The sequence below is a fragment of the Colletes gigas genome, unplaced genomic scaffold, assembly GCF_013123115.1.
Source record: "Colletes gigas isolate AHSC1104 unplaced genomic scaffold, ASM1312311v1 Colletes_gigas_Sc00013, whole genome shotgun sequence".
In the NCBI taxonomy this organism is placed as follows: domain Eukaryota; kingdom Metazoa; phylum Arthropoda; class Insecta; order Hymenoptera; family Colletidae; genus Colletes; species Colletes gigas.
Window position 1 is genome coordinate 2,513,593 of NW_025106642.1, and position 21,897 is coordinate 2,535,489.

The 21,897-nt window shown below is 38.2% G+C and overlaps 1 protein-coding gene across 1 annotated transcript in view; it reads right to left on the reverse strand.

Moving 5' to 3' along the window:
- The window catches only part of LOC122399346, a 278,377-nt gene that overhangs the window by 19,180 nt on the left and 237,300 nt on the right, over positions 1–21,897 (reverse strand). The window contains exon 6 of the mRNA XM_043399984.1: positions 3,916–4,055. Within this exon, the coding sequence (XP_043255919.1) occupies positions 3,916–4,055 (140 nt within the window). The remainder of the gene's footprint in view (positions 1–3,915; positions 4,056–21,897) is intronic.

The window sequence follows — 21,897 nt, forward strand, 5'->3', positions numbered from 1 at the left end:
GAAAACCCCCATAAACGTGGTCGAAATTTCAAACGACCATAACTCCTACAGTAGTGAATATATTTCAATGAAATTTTGGGGGGAAGTAGAGCTCATGGGTACCTACTAAACAACAAAACGAAAATCAAGAATATTAATTTGTTGAATTTTACTCTAATAGGCACGCGACGTGATCCAAACCGTGCCTCAAACTTAACGAAATAATTTGTTTGCCAAATTATACGAATTTCTACTACACTCCTAATCACACTGTTTCCCGGATTCGTGAACTTCGCGACTCCGTTTACTCTCGAATAACAAGATAAAGCTCTAAACCGTCTGGTTAAAAAGTGTCCCCGACGATAAGTTTCGAGCAAGTATTTCCGACACGACACGAGAGACAGGTTCCACCGATCCGGAAGTTGCTCAACGGTTGTTGCAAGTGCCTCTTCGGTCCAGTGTGCTTAATAACAGGCGGAGGGGGACTATTTTCTTGGAGTAGCTGCCGTTCGAGGGCGTTGCCCGTTACGCGAACGTCTCGAGGGAAATGAAAATAGAGATGAAACGGGGGTGGTCCGCGAATAGCAATCGAGGCAGCCGTCATCGGCAGGATCTTCATGACTGCGTCGCGGCTTGGTTTCCATAAACGGGACGGAAAAGGAGCGAGGAAAGAAACAGGCAGCGCGGTGCCACTGATAATAGACAGCGGTGCCGTTGAAAAGCCATGGGAAATCAATTATCGAGGGTGCAAAAGTCTGGAAAATTATATATCGATAGGCAGCGTAGGTGAAGGGTGGGTGTAACCCTTCGTTCCCCTTGGGGAGCACCCAAACACCGTTATCAGTGAGGAACAGAGCCTCCTGAATTCGCTATAACTTCAGACGTACGCTGGGCTAGAGACTCGATAGATGACCCCATCGATAAGCTGCTAAGCGAGCCTGCTGTATATTACAGTTTGCGCAGCTCGAAACCTTATAACGGCTCGGTATACGGATACTTGGATAGTTTACTGACACCGGCCACGTTTCGTAGTTTGGTTAATACGAGAGCTGTACGTGTAATAAAGTTTTCGTCGGTGGAAGGTTGCGCTAATGTTAACTTTGTCCACCGTACACGGTTTCCATTCGCGTTGAGAATATTAAAACCGGGATGTGGTAAATTAATTCGATTCCCTGTAGATAATTATTTTACTATATAGAGACATAATGCAGATACTTTGAAACAGAGACACAATTCTGAGGTGAATGTTTTTGCAATTCCAAGAAGCAGTCACCAAAATTGTGGTATACCTTCAGGATTGATAAGAAATTTAGGGATACACGTTGGGTTAATGCAACCTGATAAATCCAATTGTTAAAGTCATGGAATAAGGCAAGAATTATGGAAGGCTTGTCACAATAAATAGCTTCGATTTTTATGCAATATAAGAGTACAGAGTTCAGAGTTCAGAGTTTAGGGTATTCGTGGCATATATCGACGATATAAAATTGCACCGCCACTCGCAAAATTATAGAATTTTCTACGATGCTTTTGTTGCTCGAGCGGACACTTATCTTCTTCGCGCGGACCACTACGGGTCTGAAGTTTAATATGAGTAAGCGGAAAGAGGATAGGTGGTCCGTGTGGAAGATTGGACACAGTTCAGGGAAAACGCTGAGCAAGGAGAAGACGCGGAGAAGTAATAAATGGCGTGTCTAGTGTTTCGTTAAGAAAAACGTGCACTTCTGGCACCCACCGCCTTCGGAAAAATGAAATTATCCGACATAAATTGCGACTCACGCATCGTAAAACAACGACGTTCGATCGCTCCTGATAACGATGCTAATCGCTTGAAAATTTACGCGCAGAATATTGCCGCCATTATTCGACGTTCGACAATTGCTCGTTCGAGCGTCGAATTTTCAATGCGACGCGAACACGCCACCGCCGTGAATTCTCTTTCGTAGCTTGAAAATGACGATTAGAGACGAGGATTTAACTACACGAAATGGTTGTTCTGCCGAACAGCGAAGTACACGGAAAATGCAAACGGCAATGGCAACCCCAAACACCGTCGGCGTACTGTACTCGAGTCAGTGTTGGAAATTAAGTCCTCGAGACATTTGTCAGCCCGCTGCGCAGCCTCCGCGAATTGAGACGCGGTAAACAAGTATCTGAAAACTCGGAATCACCGTCCTCCAATTAGCGTGCTTGAAATATTTTCTTCAAAAGGCGGTGCATTTTTAACGAAAAGTAGTTCCTCCTCGATGCAATGATTTCTCTCCTAAGAGAATATTAACGATCGACTAAACTACGTTTCAGAGCAATAATTTCTTGTCTGAATATCTGTTTGCCTCCGATTTTATTATCAACCATCGATAAAATAGTTTCATTTTTAAAAAATAAAATATCTCTTTGATAAATACGCATATTTCGCTTGGTATTCGATTAAAAACTGCTACGAGTCAATATTAATGTAATATTCAGTCTACTAGCCCTTTCACGGAACTACCTATGATGACTTTAGCAGTCAAAAAGCGAAAGACGTTGAATAAATCTAACTTTACGATACGATTAAAATTATTAAATTTTAGATCTTTGTACACGGTTGTTATAGAAAAAATGTAGAAAATACTTTTGATCAAAGCCATTCCCATTCGCGTAAATTCTTTTAGTTAATCTGCAGCCGCCGCGACTAGCAGTCAAGGGGGTTGGAATTCCAGTGTCTAACAGTTTGCTTTCTGCAGTAAAATACCTCCGACACTCGAGCTGTTCCGCGTTGTTAAACTTTTGCGGCGATCGCAACCGACTTCCCTCGCGTTTCCTTGGGCGTTCGCGGTTTTGTTTCGGCCGAAGTTCACTCTCGAACTTAAAAAGGCACTGGCTGGGTTATTAAAACGTCACCGTGAATGAATTTTCAGGCTCGGTTGGACGCGTCGCGTAACTTTTCCATGTTTTTGTTTCGCTACCGGCCCCCCCGACGAGACAGGACACCGAATGCTGGAATACGCGTGTCCGCTGTGCATAATTTTCAGTTACCTCGCATAATTCGCTTTGACGCGTGTTCAAAGCCCGCCGTGAAAAATACACGGAGCCATTGGGCGTACCTAACGCAAAAAGGGCTCTCGTTTCGATCTTAATTCCGAACATTGCATGAATATAGATGAAGTGATCTTTCGTGAATATAAAAATTAACGGCGATTGATCTGAATTTGAGGTACAGTCACGTAGATTGCAACTATGCAATAGTAACGTAGAAATATTAGTTACAAATTCTTACGAATTTTACCGTTGGTTTCAATTAATAAATTACCTCGTAGTTTGTTTCTATAAATTGCAGGCTTTCGATGTTATTGTAATGTGTGTACAAACTGTTAATGTTGGAGCAAAGTCTGATAATTCGAGTTAATCCAGATCATGATAGAATTTTCGTGATACGAGACGAGACGGTTTCCATGGTAGAGCATTTGGATAATAACAATTTGCATAAGTTAGAGATTAGTACTGAGCTCCTTTGAACGATAGAGGATCGCAGAAACGTAAAATTGAAGTACAAACGAGAAACGAAAACACGGTTATTCCAAACTGTATTATATAATAATCTACACCCTATTTTTCAAATTATCATCCACTACTCAAAGGTTGCTTGTATGATTAAAATTGCATGGAAGGTAAGAATTCTACATAAGTATAAAACACACAATTGAAAAATATTTCAAAGTATTATATAAAAATTTTGTTCAGTCGTATTCAAAATCTCTGTTAAATAAATTTTAAAAATACGAGGTATTTGGAGAAATTAAAAAAAAATTTTCGAACGTAAACACTGTACAAAAGAGAAGGTCTGAACTCTTTTATTCGTTTCCTTGGAATTAGTACAAACAAATATTAATGAATAATACGCAAACAAAAGCAGTCACGGACCTGTGTTTGCAGTGAAAAAGGGTTGATACGTACCATTTAACACGTGGACGGAGACCGTGGTGGCTGCCGCCACATCCGCCAGGGCGCAACTGTAGTTCCCGCTGTCCTTTTTATTCGCGTTCGCTATATAGAGTCTGGATGTCGCACCGCTGGCGCCCATGTCCGTCTTCACGCTGAAACAGAAAGCAGATGGTTCGTGTAGAACGGAACCCTACGGTCGGCGTCCGTGTCCGTTGTGTCCCTCGAACGGAAAGCAGACGTTCCGTCGCGGTGACTTCTTCCTGCCGGGTCCCGCAGGCTTTGCAGAATACGGGAGACGGCTGTGAAGGAGTTTACTCCGAACCGACGGCAAAAAGTGAAGAGACGACGGTATGAAGAATGAGGAAGGAGGAAACGAAGAAAGAAGGTCGGTGAAAGACTTAGAGGGATGGAACGCGATGAAAAATGGCTGGCGAGAAAACTGTTATTCCGTTCGAAGGACGCTGACCTATTCTCCCGCAAAATCAAACGTTCAAAAGCGGCTGGTGACGACCTTCAAGGATTTTTTTCCCCCAAAGATCAATTTTAAAAATTTTATCAATCGAGAATTAATTTTTCTAATTCCATATAAATCCTGTCATCCATATATGAGTGACGTGGCAGTCAAAGTGTTAAAGTCTTAACGACACGTGGATGAATTTACGTGATATGGCTAATAAATGCCACTTAATCTCTGGGAATAATCCTCTCGACCCATTCTACCCTATGATTTATTAACAATGAAAATACAAACTACTTCCATGGAAATAAATCGGTGAGAAACATGAACAAAGAATGCACTATAGGCAACCCAGGATTAAACAGAACCGGATACTCAAGAATGAGCATATAAACGCCCCATAAGTAACTGAAAGATACAACTAAAGACGCAGAAATGTTTCGAAAGAATGTTAAAGCAACGAAAATTGCACTCGAAACTTGAAGCACCCCCCACAGGGCTGTTCTCCGTTCAGTCAAAAAATTGCACGTTTCTTCTCCGCGAATAGGGAGCGGAGTGGAGTATAAGGAAAGTGTAAATCAAGTTGCACCCTTCGCGAGGCGTCTGGTCCTGACAGATCGACCGCTCTTCCAGACCTCCCTAACCTACGCAAAAGACGTAGAATAGAAGGTCGTGGGGCATATTACGCGTCCTTAAAACAGCGCCGGTACTCGCCTTACCCAACGTGAAACAATTTCATTCGATTTACGAGACCCGCCTCCTGGTAATGACGTAACCGAATTTATGAGTGTATCCCGTATGCCGACGCAGAACCGTTTCGAGAATTCCTATCGGGCGCAGTTCGCGTCTTCGACGGTATTCGATTACAGGGGAGGGAATGGCAACCCTTCAACTTGTGACAGAATCAATTTCATTGCCAATAAAAAATGCAGACGCTCTTTATTGAAAACGCGACCGTAAATTTTTTTCTCGCAAATTAACGACGCTTCTCTATTTTCCATTTGTCAGACTTCGACTCTTCGACAAATGATGTTATTCGTTTTAACATACTTGGTATATTTATTAAGTAATAATAGTTAGGGGTAAAGAATCAATATTTGGGACTACAAGGTACTGTTTATGGAAAATAAAGCAATTAGACCTCGAGATTTAATGTATTCCTAATATCTAACTTGAATGTTAGTTTCCATACAGTTAATACCGTGTAAGGATTAAGGAGATCTCGGTATCGTGTCCCTGGATCTTTTGTTAACATAGCAAAACGCTTGGACGTCGATCCGAATATCTTTGCTGTTGATCGGAAAACCCAACGATGTTAACAGATTCAACGACGATGCGATAGTACATTAAATTGTCAAGCGTGTCACTTCGCTTTTCGTGTAATGAACAACCCCGTAATACAGATAAGGGTAAAATGAATCGCGTTAACCCAAATTCCAAATCAAACACGGTGTAAGCTTCGCGTCGATTTATCCCCAACGATTCATTTCAAACAAATATTTAATTAAACTTTATCGTCGTGTTTCCGAAACTCGATTTCACAATGAAAAAGAATATTACGACTCGGCGGAAAGAGTAACGATATAACGAAATTAATCGAATCAGGAACAAATGACATTTTCCACGTTCCCGATAGCGCGTCGACGAATTCGCGAACGATGAACGCAAGCTTTGTACAGCGTTCGTTTGAACACGGACGTCCTGCGCAACTCCGAACTACACTCTGCGGTTGTATCGTTCTGTCGTTTGGAAAAAAAAAAGAGGAACAGAAGGCTTTAGACATCGAAACGGCAGAAGAATAGATCTGTTGAGCCCGCGAACGAAGGCTGAATTTGTTCAACCAAGCTATTCAGGCCATCGACAGATCCTTTCTCTAAAAGCCTATTATTTGAAGATGGTTACCATATAAAGTAAAAAAAGAAAAGAGACACTAGAATGGGTTATTTTTTAATCAACAGGAGAAGGGAGGATTCGATGAACAAATTCTAATTAATATCGTTTTTGTGTTGGATGCAAAGAGCAGGAGGATAGCTAAAAATGTTTATATTTATTATTATTCTTTTGTGTATATTTGTTGTGTCTTTAATACGAGTTCTCTTCTACCTGCAATATTTTTTATAATATTTTCACGAATTAAAGGAACCTTTTAAAAGCATAGAATTCAAACCAGTTCGTTTCTTAAATTAGCGACAAACTGCTTGGTACAAACGTTGAAACATTCGTGTTCCTTGAAAAAATTAAGAGTAAACCTGTCGCGAGGGAGCACGGAATAACCGTATGACAGAATTCTGCGGAATTGCACGTATCGCGAACTGCAAACAGTTATGTTACCGGACTCGCGTAAGTAGAACTCTGCAAAAGGGGGTTGGAAAGCAGAGAGACGAGTCATTAAGCAGGAACTGCGCCGAGCCTCTTCTGGATATGAAGGTGGGTTTTAAAGGAACCGGCTAAGGAGGTCGGAAAAACGAGCAGGGCAAAGATGCCGCAAAAGAGGAGGGTGATGGCGGCAGTCAAGGAGACGTGGTAGGGGGAGGTCGGGAAATGAGGCTGCTGCCGCACATTCCACAGCGTCGGACTGGTTTAAGAGGTTACGCCACCTTTGTGGTGAAAGAAATCTGAAAACTTGTTCTCTATAAAATGATTATTTAAACCTTCGAAAGTTCTATAAAACTGATCTCGTTGAAAAAATAGGAATAATGAATAATACTACCTAGTATGCATCAGTCTAGAGGTTCTTAACCCATTAACCCCCTGTCGATTTTTCTTAAAAATTCGTTTTTGATTTTTAGTAGTTCTGTCGGTACCCATGAGCTCTACTTCCCCCCCAAATTTCATTGAAATATATTCACTAATGTAGGAATTATGGTCGTTAGAAATTTCGACCATGTTTATGGGGTTTTTCTCACTTTACAGGGTCAAGGAACAACTTTTTCAATATTGTTAGTATTTCTACATATTCTTGACTAAAATACACGTTTTTTGCCTCTTGAAACATTAAAATCGTCCAATCCGTTCGAAAGTTATGATTTTTTAAACATACGCATGAAATTTCAGGGAAACATATCAATGTTTGGTCAAACATTATATTTTCGGTAGGGAATTTTTTTCTCGAAAATGGTTAGGATTTCGAGGGTACGTCTATTGACCAAAAATGATGGCAATTGTCCCTGCAATCGAAAATAATTTTTCCAGACTGACTTGAAACTTCTCAATTTCGCTGAAAAATTTCAGGGGAATAGATCGACGCCTGGTCAGACATTTCAGTAATTAATTTTTTTCTCGAAAGTGCGTAGGAATTCGAGGGTATGTGTATTCACCAAAAATGATCGCAATTAAGACCTGCAACTAAAAATAATTTTTTTAGAACGATTTGAAATATCTCATTTTCACCGAAATATTTAGGCACCTACCCCCTGTCGATTTTTCTTAAAAATTCGTTTTTGATTTTAATCACTTTGTGTGACGCTGTACGGAAATGTTGTCTAATACTTTTTCGTAGGTATCCATGATCTCTACTTCAGAAATAAAGTTCAATGAAATACATTCACTGTAGTAGGAGTTATGGTCGTTTGAAAATTGCGTTTTCTTAATACGTTCCATAGTTAACTCACACGTATTTACGCACACGCTACTGTTTGCCCATGAATACTAATTCGGTGAATAGTTTCTCAACTGACCGTCATCCATGAAAAGAGGACATTTGGATCGGAGGATCAGTTAGATTAGGGTAGTTCCTTTCGATAGCGTTGTAAAAAATTCCAGTACACCCTCTCTGTTTTGTTAGCGACTAGACGCCGAGACCTTAAGATTCGAATCGCTGGGGGATGGCTCCTGTGGCATCCTGCAACCCCCATTCGAACCCGCAACTGCTTCCTCGCCCAGAACCGGTCGCGTAAAGAGTACCCGGGGCGAGGTCCTTTGAGAATAACGCATCGGGGGAACGTTCCCCCCTTCGGTGTCGCAAGGGAAACCGTTAGAGCGTTAAGAGCACTTGTTGCCACCCTGTTATCGTTACTCTTCTCGCTCTGCTACTTGCTCTTCCGTCTACCGGAAATCCAATCCCCATCCTAAGACCGTTTCGTTCGACTGCTGCACCTATGAAAGGGACAAAAGTTAAGTGGCTCGGGGTTCCACGTCCAACTTTCTTTCTTCATCCTGTTCCTGACCCTCGAAATCCGACTCAAAGTACGGACAGTCAAACTTTAATGCAAAATCATATTTTTGTTGACAGAATAAATGAAATGGGAGCTTTGTAGATGGTCGTCTCGACCCCTGAATATAATAATTCGTATCTCACGTATTTCTTATAGTTTTTCATATTAAGTACATTCTCGCATTGCTTGGAACAATAACTTTTTAAAATTTTAATCTTAATAGCAGAAAGATTCAGTAGGTGGTGTATTTGCCATTTTATAGCATTCTTGAAATACTAATATTGTTTAGAAATTTATTATTAGGGATCATTCATATGAGAAGAAGAAGATAATGCACACATATGCAGTCATATATAGGTCAAAACAAGAAAGCAGTTCTTAAACCTTAATGCATTGTATTTAATAAACCATAAAATCCATACCTCTTCGTTCAATTAAAATCAATAAAAAGAACAATATAGTCACTGGAATTATCTATCTTGTTAAACAACTAAAGTCCAAGAAAATATTAACGAGTATGTAATGGAATTGCATTATTATATACGAGAAACGGTGAACGCCAGATGATATTTTCCGTACAGTACGAAATTTAGTTAAACTTTTTTGGAATTTTCTCGTGAACGTTGAAACGCGAGCGCATTTAAATCGATGCCGCCCGAAGAATGTTGAATTCATGCTGGCGAGTCGAATATAGAATCCTTGCAATGCTCGTAGGGGTCAAGAGGATAGAATGAACTGCAGAAGCGACGTTCCACCATGGTGTTTGTAAAAAGCTCCTCGTCTGATTCGGAGTTTAAGCTCTTTTGACGATGGGGTTTGGTACGCGCTGGAAATCCAAATGCGGCGCATTTTGATTTCTCAAACTGGGTTACTAAGTTCTAACTAGATTTCAGAATTTTTCCGGGCAAAAGGACCGAGGTTTGTTGTAAAATCGATTGTAATCAGTTTTACTTTCTCTACCGTTATAATTCCTCATGCATATAATGAGAAAATTAAACGGAAGCGTGAGCTAAGTAATGAAATTCTTCAACTTTGAAATATCGAACCGTTTCTCTCGAGGCGTGCTAAATTTAACAGATTCAATTCTGTGTGTTTTAAAACAATTTAACTTGTGATTTCATGTTATAGTCATCTATCTCTTAATGGTAAGATTGAAATCAGAAATGTTGCACTGGTAAAATCAATCAGCTAATCCATCGATTCAAGGAAAAGATACATTTCAATTTGTGATGGTTGGTAACCATATATAGGAACGATTGATGAATTATAATTGGTAAATCGCCTCATCTGTGGTTGGTAATTCATAACGCGTAATGTTGTGAATAAGCTCCCATGCGGTTAGCACGTAATCCACGCATTGTTAATAAGCAATTTGTATTTCTAATCTCTACATTAAATATATTGCTACGTTAAGCATCATTGAATACGTTTATCTATAGCAATTGCTCGACATCCAATCTCTCGAACAAATTTAGTTAATTCCAAGATAGTAATAATAACAAATATGTTAAATACGATCCCACGTTTCTTTAAAATTTTAAACAAACGTCAGACTATTAAACAATTATTAAAAAATACCCGATTGGAAAGAGATTTGTATCGGAAAGTCAATGTATATTCGCGTTACAATTTTTTGATTATTAATTTCGGGAAAAGGAACAGAAACATTCGCGACACGCAATAATGGAGGAATTGAAACATATTTTTTCTGGATGCGCGATATCAAGGAAAACTAATATTGCAGAATGATGCAAGTCTAACTACTCACATTTTCCAATTTCATCGTTAACAGCGCGATATTTTCCGGGTAGTTTTGCAACACACGTCAGCAGCGAACGTCGATTTTTATTATCAGAAAATATTGTCGCTTCTACGCGAACAAAATTGCCACGGAATATCGAGAAACTATATTTCCTACATAGTAATTCACGATTCTAATAAAACATGAGTTGAACCCGAAAACATCTGAGTTTTTCTCTCGTTGGTTTTAAAAAGTATCTTAAATCACATATTGATATTAGTAAATATTTACATATGTATAGAAGTTACGTGTATTCACTATAAATGAAAAGGAATTTTTATGAATTCTTCCCATCTATTTTTACCAAATGTTGGTTTTATTATACTGTGTTACTTCTATTTAGGAAGTAGTTTCATTTCTGTTTTAACAGTGCAAAAATTAATAGTACTTAGTGTTTGACATGTTTTGTTTTTAATTTATTCAAACCTAAATTCTTAAGTATCTCAATGTACAAACAAATGGACTCATATTTCAACTAGAATGGCTCACTGACATTTTCAAATTGTTTACCTACTAATAAACTTGGACATTGCTAATAAAAATATTCATTAAGGGTCGAGCACGATCAAGAAAATGGATTTCAAACTTCGAGCTTCGACGCAATATCTATTCGTTTCAAATTTTTATGAATCGTTGATGTTTAAAATTTCAGAATTTCTCCGAACTGACAAATTATGTTTATTTTCTATTAAATTACAAATTTCATCCCCGTCAATTTGAGAATATAATATAACAGTGGGACGCTTCGTAAATCGAGACACGTCAGTTTTCGCAAAAAATGGGAGAAACGGTGAATTTTTTAGTATCATTTTAAATTCTTGGGGGAGTTTCGTGCGCCACAGCGGCGTACGATTTCGGCTGGCACTCGAGTTTGCGGAAAGGCAAGATCAAAATGAGGTGCTCCGGCTTCGTTTGCAATTCAGGTCGACCGTTGTCGTTCCCCTTTGCTCGTGTGTCACGGGAGAACACGTGTGACGATAATTGCCCACCGTACTTCGTGTAACAAAGCTCGTGACATCGATCCATACGATCCGGCTCGCCCTGGAATTCTCTCGATTGGCACCCAGGGAGAGATATCCGCGCCATTTACCATTCCGCGACTGTCCTTTCGCGAGCACAACACGTGTCCGCGTTCCCTGTAACCCGCCCCGTCATTTCCCCATCGCGAATCTTTTTTTAATGCTTCGAGCGTGTCGGGAAAATTGTAAACTTTCCGCGAACGAGCGTCGACCAAACGGAAGGGAAAAAACCGCGGCGCCGACGTTCGGAGAGGGTTTGCACGGAGACGCCGGAATTCCATGCAAATGAGGATCGAGAAAAAGTTTGTTAAACGCTAACTTTCTGATACAAAATGGATTTCGGACGAGATACGGTAATCCCCGTTTTCTGGAGACAATTTTTCCACCGAATAAATTATTCTTCTACCCCCCTCCTGCTCTTACAATCTCTACGATGCGATCGTCATCGAATTTCGTTTCGAAAATTAAAATTTTCATAGTTCCCGTTGTAATTTAGCATTATCAACGGATTGGCAACGATTTTTCGAGTCCAAACCTTCATTCGAACCGTTCACAAAACGAATCGATTAACTCCATAAAGCAAACAGCGAAGCAACGCGATGAACTAATTGTACACTGTTTTTTAAAATTCCCTTTGTAATATAAATTCAATTAGACTTTGTGGAATGCACAAACACGGATGTAGCTTTCATCTGGAAGTTAATTATTATATATTTTTGTCACAGATTTTTCGTCAAAATGAATATTAACAGTTCTGTTATAATAAATTATTTTTTATTAGTTCATCAGCAATATAAATGATGTCTGTTTCATCAGCTGTTTTTATAGTGCTCATGTTCAACGAGAGGAATGAATTTTAGATCCATCGGTGTCTCTCCTCTTCTCTCTTGTCACAGTTCTACCATTAGCACGTAATAAGGGCTGTTCTACATTTTTCAAACTTTTTGCTTCTTCAGCAGTCAGAATCCGACTAATTTATTTTATTATAATTCCGGTAAGACGCCAGTAAAAGCACTTCCTACTGTGTTTGAATTACATTATCGCGAGTTAATCATTTATTATTCAACGGGCACAGAAATTCTGTCATTTAACAATATTAATTTTTGTTATTTGGGAAATTTATTATAAATATAAAAAGTTACAATCGAACCAAGGGTTTTAATACTTGAATTTAAAATATTTCCAAAAGTGGAGTTGATCGATTTGCCCTGTGAACGATTCCTTTGGCCTTATTATTATTTCTCATTGCCGGAGAAACAAAATTGAAAAGATTTTATCCGCCAAGGTTCGCGTATGGAAGTAAAAAAGTTTATAACGAGTGCATTTCTTCTTTCAAGAACTATACCGGTCGTTACGAACTTTTTTATTTCAATATTTAAAGCGCGGTGGCTGAGAACCTTTTAATTTTGTTTTAATGGGTAGAAACCGTAACTTTACCTTCTGAGATAATACCACCGGATGGCATTCCCTGAATTTACCGTCTCGCGAGTTAATTAACCAGGTGACTACGTAAAAAGGCTTACCGATGAGTCTATCAATATTTCAGAAGGCAACATTTTCTATTAAAAATTATTAAAATCCTGTTAAAAAGATAGAAAGACAAGAAACAGAAACAAAGAATTTGTAAAAGAAGAATATGGACGTTAATTTCTTGGATTACATTCTCCAAGATTGACGTAATAACGTAACAATCACAAGGCACAGTTTACTTTTTTCTGTGATTTTAATTATTTCAGCGTAGCGGACTCGTAATTCAGTATTTTATTTTTAAACTCCCCGTTTTCCGAGCATCCACGTAACTTCGCCATTCTTGGACACGTGGGCCCGTCGGTTCGTCGAGCATAATTTATTTGCACGATAATATTAATATTAATTTTAATTACCGATCGAATATTCTATGTGCCGTGAATATACATATACAAATAAAATGTAAATTCACGCCAAGAGTATACTTCGATTAAATTTGGGCAATAAACATTTCCACCGCACAATTCCTGGTGTACTGGACCGTTTAATTTTATCCTCGAGTGTAATTGACAAAATATGCGAGAAGGCTGCGTCGAACACCTCGAAATGCCACAGGGGGCACCCCTCCGCCCCCCCCCCATATTTGCCCTATATATGTTGCAAATTGCAATTAATACGTATCGATTTCTAACGCAAGCTTTCGTGTTTCGGTAAACGGTTAAAATGATCGCGCGAGCCATTAAATAGTATGATATTACACGAGGTTCGTCCAATTTTCATTAATGCTCGTCGCGATAGTTAATACGAAGGAAAATGATTACTGTAAGTTCCGGTAACAGTGGGTAGAGAGTGCTGATAATACGGTTGGTATGAGTGGGGGCTGTCGCATTATTGGCTTTTCGTTAATTAGATCGAATAATCGTCGCACGTTGTACCGCTTTCACCGATAATCATTTCATCAATTAATGTATGGTCAACGTTTTCGACAAGAGTAAATTTGCTCAGTATGTTTACGTTCAGCACGTGCCAGCGCAGAAAGATGTATAAAACAATTTAATAGCGATTATTTATCGAGGCGGCCGTGCTCACGGTATGCATACTAAATTACATCGATTTGCTTAACTACAGAAATTCCTGTCGACCGAAGCAGTATTACCGTTACGTAATCCAAATTAAGCAATATCGAGTTCGCTCCGATTACAACTAGTCACGATTACATTCATATTTTTAAGGGTTAAGCACACTTTGCTGTATTTCAAGGTAATTTTTAAAATCACTGACAATGTTGGTGTATGAAATATCGTTTGATAAAATCAATTATACGTAAATTTATCAGTTTCGTTTTGTTTTTAATGCCTCGTTTGATCGTGCATGGATGATACATTTTATTCACAGTAATTTGTATATAATCGATGAATCAAAGTATGAAAGAACTGTTATCTAGAGAATTAAATTCTCGATCATATTTTGTTTTGCAATTTGGGAATTATGTTTCGTATTTTGTCTCTGTTCACCTTTTCATTTATTCTGATAAGTACTAGGTACGTGTACGAGTGGATTATTAACAGCATACAGCTGTAGCTTGCATTTGCATCGTAAATCATAAGTATATTAAATCACCTTATATATAATTGTTATTAAAATTTCTCTCATTGATTCTAGAAACAAAATTTAAGGCACAAGGGTCCTCGTCAGCTAATTACAATCGTAAATAGTAATCTTCCAAATTTCTGTTTTCTTTATTTTGTGTTTATATATTTCAAGAAGAAATCATTAATTAATACCTGTCACGAACTCGAGTAGCTCGCTTTCTTGAACCCAAGAAATTGCTCTTTTCGGAGTTTAATTTCGACCGAGAAAGGAGCAAAATGGCGAACGGAATACCTGTTTCGTACAACAACAGGGAACGCAATATATTTTTTAGGCAACATGACAAGCTAAAACTCGTTAAGTGCACCGGAAATAATTACAGCCACGCGCGACGTCTGTCAAGGATCTCCTCCCCTTTCGCAACTTTTCTTTAAACCCTTCAGTCGAAGCGATCCGCGAATTTAACTAACGGCAAGACCCGATTCCGAGAACCTGACGTAAAATTCGAGACAGCGGGGACACGCGTAGCCGGGTACATTTTTAATAACATTCCCGCGTCAATCTTCTTCGTCCCGATTCCGGCATTCGACGTATCCGCGCGCGCGAAAGCTAAAGCTTCCTCTGTTTTCTGTGCCCCCTTTCCACATCATCGCTTCATATTCCCAAGAATTTAATTTCGCGCGTTTTTCTCGGTCGGGTTGCGTCGTAGAAAATCAACGAATCGCCAGGTCGAATTTTCAATTTCGCAGGGAAATCCCACTAGCTGTCGACCGGATACCCGATATGCCAGGAACACTCTATGGGGGAAACCAATAGCTTTACTTTCACCCTTGTCCCGGAGGGCCAGGAGACCTGGCTACCCCTTCAACCCTTCCCCTAAATGCACTTATTTTTCATTTAATCCACGAAATCACAGAGAACATAACAAATAATTAATTACCGGAATTTTAATAAATCACCAACATCCTTGCAGACTCGATTAATCGTGGCTCTGATTTTGAAAACTTCGTGCAAAATATTCGAGATCGAACTTTATCGAATTATGTGTGGAGTAATTTATCTTTTAATGGAAGGTTTCAAATTCCATTTTGCAACCAAAAATTCTGAAAAAATTCAGGAAAGTGCATACCTTCGTGTAGAATGTCCGTGATTTTTTTCATAATTTTTTATTCGATACAACTGAAGAAATGAAGCTTGAATTATACTACATTAATAGTAGGGGTATTGAGTTAATGTATTCGACAGAAATACAGTACATATTAATAATATAATATTTTCTCTTTTTTCGGAGTAATAATTGTTTGACATCCATATTTTGACTATCGTGTAACATTTCGACTTCGATGTGCCTGAATGTAATACAATGTGTGAGTAGTGTTTAACAATCACGTTAAATATTAATATCAAGAAGAAAATAGAAAAATTTCGTAAGTGCAATTGCCAGAGAAAGAAGCAAGGAGACTTGAAATAAAAAAGGAAGTTCGAAGGTTAAATGTGAGACCCATCGACGAAATTGCCATTAATTATGCCGCTTGCGATTCCTTTGAACGCGATCTGATATAGGTAGACGTCATTGTGGTGCATATTCGGATCGATCTTAATGGCGGATCCCGTGTTATCTTCGCGACAAAATTACGGGGAACTTTGAGGCGATCCTACGCGACTGAGTCTACTTTTCCTGGAGCATAAGGCTCCGTCGAAGTTCTGATTCGCTCCAGTTATGAAAGTTCCCCCCCTCGAAGTATTCAGCGATTGAATAAATCGTTGGAAACTGATCGCGTGGATTTCTATAGAGTACTGATGATATCGGGCTCCTTTTGGCGAGTTAAATTATATCGCCCATATCAAATTCCTTTCGAAAGTTTAAATGTTCTCGAGACTCGGGTGTGGAATCTTTCTTATATAGAAAAAAAAATAGTAAAGTGTTATTGTCTCGAGGAAACGACTGAAACTAAATTACGCGATAATGCAGCGCACTGCCACGGTATTCTGGAGTTAATATCGCACACTGGTTGATATATATCCAATAATAAGTGATTAAAGGTCTGTCAATGTTGATTTCGATAGTTCAAACGTGCGTATCTGTGATTCATTAATCGTCAAAGCAAACGTCAATCGTGCACGGGACTGAACAAACTGTAGCGAAGCTATTCTCGCGTTAAAAATCAAATCGGAAGAGGAACATATTTTACTGCGTGTATGGAATTCAATTTTCCGTTGTTTCCCAAATCAATCCAAATCAGAGGTAAAATCACCGATACGAGACGCCAAACAATTCGACTCTAGTCAATTCGATCTTTTAAATCCTGTATAAATATCTGCTTTATTGCTTTGCTTTGAATCTATCAAACTGATGAATCATCAACACACGAATACCGATCATTTGCAGTAGATTATTAGCCAAAGAGGGGCAAAACTTCGTTTTAACAATAGCCAATCTTTAAAATTCAGTATATCTGTTTCATTGCTTTGATTTTAATCCATCAAACTGGTCAATCATCCAACAACGTGTGGATATCAACCACTTGTTGTCTTAGAATATTCAACTCAATTCAACTCTATTTAATCTTTTAAATCCAACATAAATTTCTATTTCATTGCTACGAATCTATCAAACTAGTGAATCATGCATCGACACACGAATACCAACCACTATTTTACAATATTTACCAGCAATGGACAAAACTTGAACCAACGAAATTAACGAATAATCCATTAATTTCGTTTTATTTCGTAGCAGATTCGTTGCACGAAATTTGTGCCCAAATAATAATTATACTCTGGTATTTGGTCGACCATTAGTTTCCTAAGTACGATGGGGGAGCCATTCTAGACGGTGTTCGGTACGGTCACCGATAGATAAATGTCTCGTCGTTTAATGTCCGTATATCGATCGATACGACTGTGGTTTCTCCAACGAAGAAAACGCTGGTACACCGAATTGTCAGTTTATCGCATACCGGACGATGCATTCCGGCTGTCTAACGATGCCCGAAACCGACCAACACGGTTTTTCTCCTTTTTGCAAGCGCGAGGAATTTAATTCCACCGCGCTGCCCCAAAATTTACCCGCAATTCTCTTCAACACTTCGCGCGTTCCACCCTGCTACGCCGTCCTCACCCTTCATCGCAACTTCGCCCTTCTGCGGTTCCACCTCCTTCGCGTTCGAACCAGGAATTTTTTTCCGCGCCGTTTACGGAGCCACAATGAATTTCGCTGCCCGCCGGCTGAGGAGATTTAAAGGTGTAAGCTGCGTTTTGTTTCGCTGACCCCCTTTTTCCCCCATTTTTTTTTGTTCTATTCACCGAGTTTCTGTCCGTTTGCTGGACAACCGAATGATACACGATAGCGTTCAGCATATTTCACCAAAATAACAACCGACCACTGCTATTAAAACACGAATATAATTATTATTTTCCTGGAAATACCAAAAAACTAGTTCACTCGAAAGTAGCGAATAATCGTCGTCATTTTTTTGGCATGCTTGAGTAGTATAACCAGAATCGAGTGAATTTCTTTACAAATACCGATAAGTAATAGATTTATGAATCCTGTATGTTCAATTTGATTGTAATGATTGTTAGTTTTGGTTTTAAAACAACTACTTAAAATTACAGAACTCGTAAATATTGTTTATCTTCCAAAACTAAAACAATCACAAGCTAAAATGTTAAAAGAAATAAATTCGAATACGATTCATAAATTTTAAATAATTACTGACACAAATAGTAATTTATGTAATTTACAATCGTCTAAAATCGAAGTTTTGATCTCGAAAACAATTTTACACATTTTGTCCAACAGTCAAGTTGTCAAGTAGAAATTGTTTCTAAATTCTATTACTTTGAGATAACTTTGTAAACTTTTTCAGTGGCACAGAACAGAATAAAAGATAACGAGACGTTGGTCAACGAGTTGACAAAAGTCACCAGAATCCAGTGGACGAGATCAGACAGCGAAAGTCGAGATAAGTCCACATTTTCCCAAATACTGAAACGAACGGTTTGCTCAAGAGAGATTGTAACTTTTCACTCTTAATCAAAGGGACTAGATCGCTCAGAGAGATTTTCATTTTCTTTTAAATATGGGGGGAGACACAGAACCGCGATACTTTCTAAAGTATCGAGGAAGGGTGTGTTAAACAGAATTCATTGCACGATCGACCGTTTTGGTGTTTGTTCTTTCTTCTCCTCTGGATTCGAGGTAATAATTTCTCGTCCCTTCGATACTCCTCCGCGTAAGCAAACATTCTCGCGATGGCAACGAAACGGGGTTTGCGCGAATCGACGAAAAGCTAGGTAAATCTCGGACTCGAGAGATTTCCGCATCGGGTGGGGCGTTCCGTTCGAATTTTCGAGCCTGTTTGCCGTGTCGGCCGCGATAACTTCTGCTCACGTATCGGCGATAGTAAAAGAAAGAAAAACGCTCGAACGGGAAACAGTTTTATCGGTTCGGCCAGGAACGCGTACGAGTTAAATGAAACTACCCTCCGCGAACAATTAACGACTACTCGGAGGGTAATAACAGTTAATGATCGATGCCGACGAAATTTTCAGTGCCTCCAGAGTTTGCAACTGGCGTTCTGGAATTTTCAGATTTCTTTTATCGCGCAAAGTTTTTTCTCTAACAACCTGAGTTTCATATTTGTTCCGCGATAAAGAAAAACAGAATTTTTTTGGTGTTTGCAGTTCCCTTAAAAATAAATGAAATAACGTTGCTTAAAAAAGAAATTTTTTCCTCGCTTGAAATTCTTCCTTCGAAGATACATGAAATATTCTTTATTATTAGACATCAAAATATTATAATTTGTGTAACTATATATAAAAAATTTGGAGATTGCACGAGTGTTTAATAGAAGATCAAAGAAAACTAGAAAGATATTTAAACTAATGAATGATCTTTTTTATTCAGTAAAGGAAATATAATACAAAATAAGTTGAATTCGTTTTAAAGATTAAGAAGTTTTTTTTTTAAATTAACCCTTCCAGAAAGGACTGTACGTGTATCGTGAGAAAGATGATAACAATTGGTCCAAATACTAGGAAATAACCACGCTATTGAAATATAATTTCGTCCACCATTCCTAGAATTTAAACGTAGCCAGCATTTTCATCCAAATTATTTACGAGTCTCTCTGTACACGGAAGATATAACATAAGTGCACGCGGGATAATTATAATATAATTCCAAACGCTACGTTGCTTGCAAAATATGCAACCATCCCGTAGCATTTGCAGTATTTCTAATTGTAATTCTCCGCACTTGAAGAATATACGCAGGTAGCTTAATGAACAAAGTAAAAAAAAACAGGATCTACGACCCAGATACGAAGACCTTAAAAATGCAAATAGCGGGAGCATTTATTTTGAAGTTTCACCTCGTGTCGTCCGAACGAAATAGAAGAACAAATTTTATTTACAAAAATGATTCGATGTTTCATTGCAGAGAGTCAATTTTCAAATAATTATTAGAAAACTGTGACTGCCCATACTCTTCTCTAATTATTCGGTGAGAGTAGAAAGTCTGGTCATGAAATTCACGGTATTCCACTATGTTCTACATTCTAAAAACCAATGGTTTTATTCATGTTCATTAGACGCTTTTCCTCTGTTTTGAGCTACACGGAATATTTGGAAATTTTGTGATACGAATTTCAACTCTGTGTAATGGCGTTCCCTGTTTTAGAACGAATGTTTAAAATAATTAGGTTATTATATCTTTGCCAACAATGTTTAAACTTGTTCTCTTCCTTCTATTATGTTGAACTATATATGACTTAACATCACTCGATGCACTCGTTATGATTCATATTTATTAACCCAACGATATATTAAGAATTTGTACATTTTACAATTTTAAATTATTCTCGATTGCTTGATAAATACTCGTTAAATAAATCTAGATACGTTTTCATACACCATACAAGTATTACTTAATTTTACAAAAATCAGAATTCTTATTGGACCACAATTTTTTGTATTTACAGATCCTTCGATGTTTATTCGCTATATTTTCTTATACAATTAACATTTCAATTTTCTGTTTGCATTATACTGCACTGTTATCAGTTTGCTCTGCTCAAAATTGCATTGGAAATATATTGATATTTCTCCATGGCGTTTTAATTAAATTGTATTCTGTAACCGGACTCTTAAATTGTATTCTGCAGGATTTTTTTTAACAAAAAGAAATAGTATGACATTTGGGAATATTGAGCAATAGTTGATTCTTGTCGTTTAAAATAATTTACATTTTTCTTCTCGTTTCATTCTGAACAAACAAACTGTGGTAATAAAAATAGCTAAAAATTTCTCTGAATGGTCCTCAAGGAAATTGCTTGAACAATTGGATTTTCACCATTAGACACATAAAAGATTCTTCTGACATTAGCCTTTAAAATTAAGCAACTTTTTGAGGCCCTTAATGTAAAAATTTCACTCAAATAAAATGTCAAAACAATTTTTCGAAACAATGCACTGAGGGAAACAGGATCTATTATGTTTGGTATCTACGTAAATCGCCTTATACGACGCGACGGATTGGTCAACGGGACTCCGTTGGAAGAATCAGAAACGTCGTCGCGGTTCTTCGTTTCCTGGCTTAAAGAGAGTTGCGAACTTTCATTGTTAGTCTCTTCCCGCTGGCATCCGTTAACGTTTTCCTTTCGAACAGAAGTGACCGCGAAAGTTCTCAGCGACTCTGTCACGTAAAAGTTGCCGTTCCTTGTTCCGACGTTTTCTTTGAAACCATTGTTCGGCAGGAAAAAAAAGTTTCAAAACGATTCCTCCACAAAGCTCTCGATTTTAATCACTTGGGTAGTCGACTGATATGGAAATTAATTGGATGTTGCGTACGAAATGGACGATTTTTTTTTTAAAGAGAATCAGAAGTTTATTATAGAATTGAGGATGATATTTATCATATTATATTATATTTTTTAATAATCCAGAATCTTCCAAAATATTTAGAAGATGCATTTTTCAAATTAACATCCAAGATAGGTGTGTATAGAATGTTTTAACAAATTGTGAATGATTCAGATCCCCAAAGTGATGAATAATTTTGTAGTGTAAATCGTGGTGTACGATTTCATCAACTAAATAAAAATTAAAGCTATCATCGAGTGAATTTCGTTAGAAATATCGATATATAATTGATTCATAAATCCTGTACGTTCGATTTGTTTAAATTAAAACAATTTCCAGCTTGTAGACGCAAGTGAAATGTGTTTAAACTGCGGCGTGGATTGGATGACAAGGTGAATGACAAGTGTTTGGAACAGTACGCAGGAGTGATCGAGTGGTTGTTTAGGATAGCAGTTCGATTTCCACAGAAGCGTGTGTTTGAATGGATCCCAGGAATGCACGTTTCGAGTGTAAGAAGACACGTGTCACGTTTGTGCATGAAGAATTCAATTTGATTAAAGAGCAATTTAGTCTGTTGAAGTCAGTTTCGTGAATCGATTTTGTATCACAGTCATACAGGAAAATGAATAGTTAAAACAA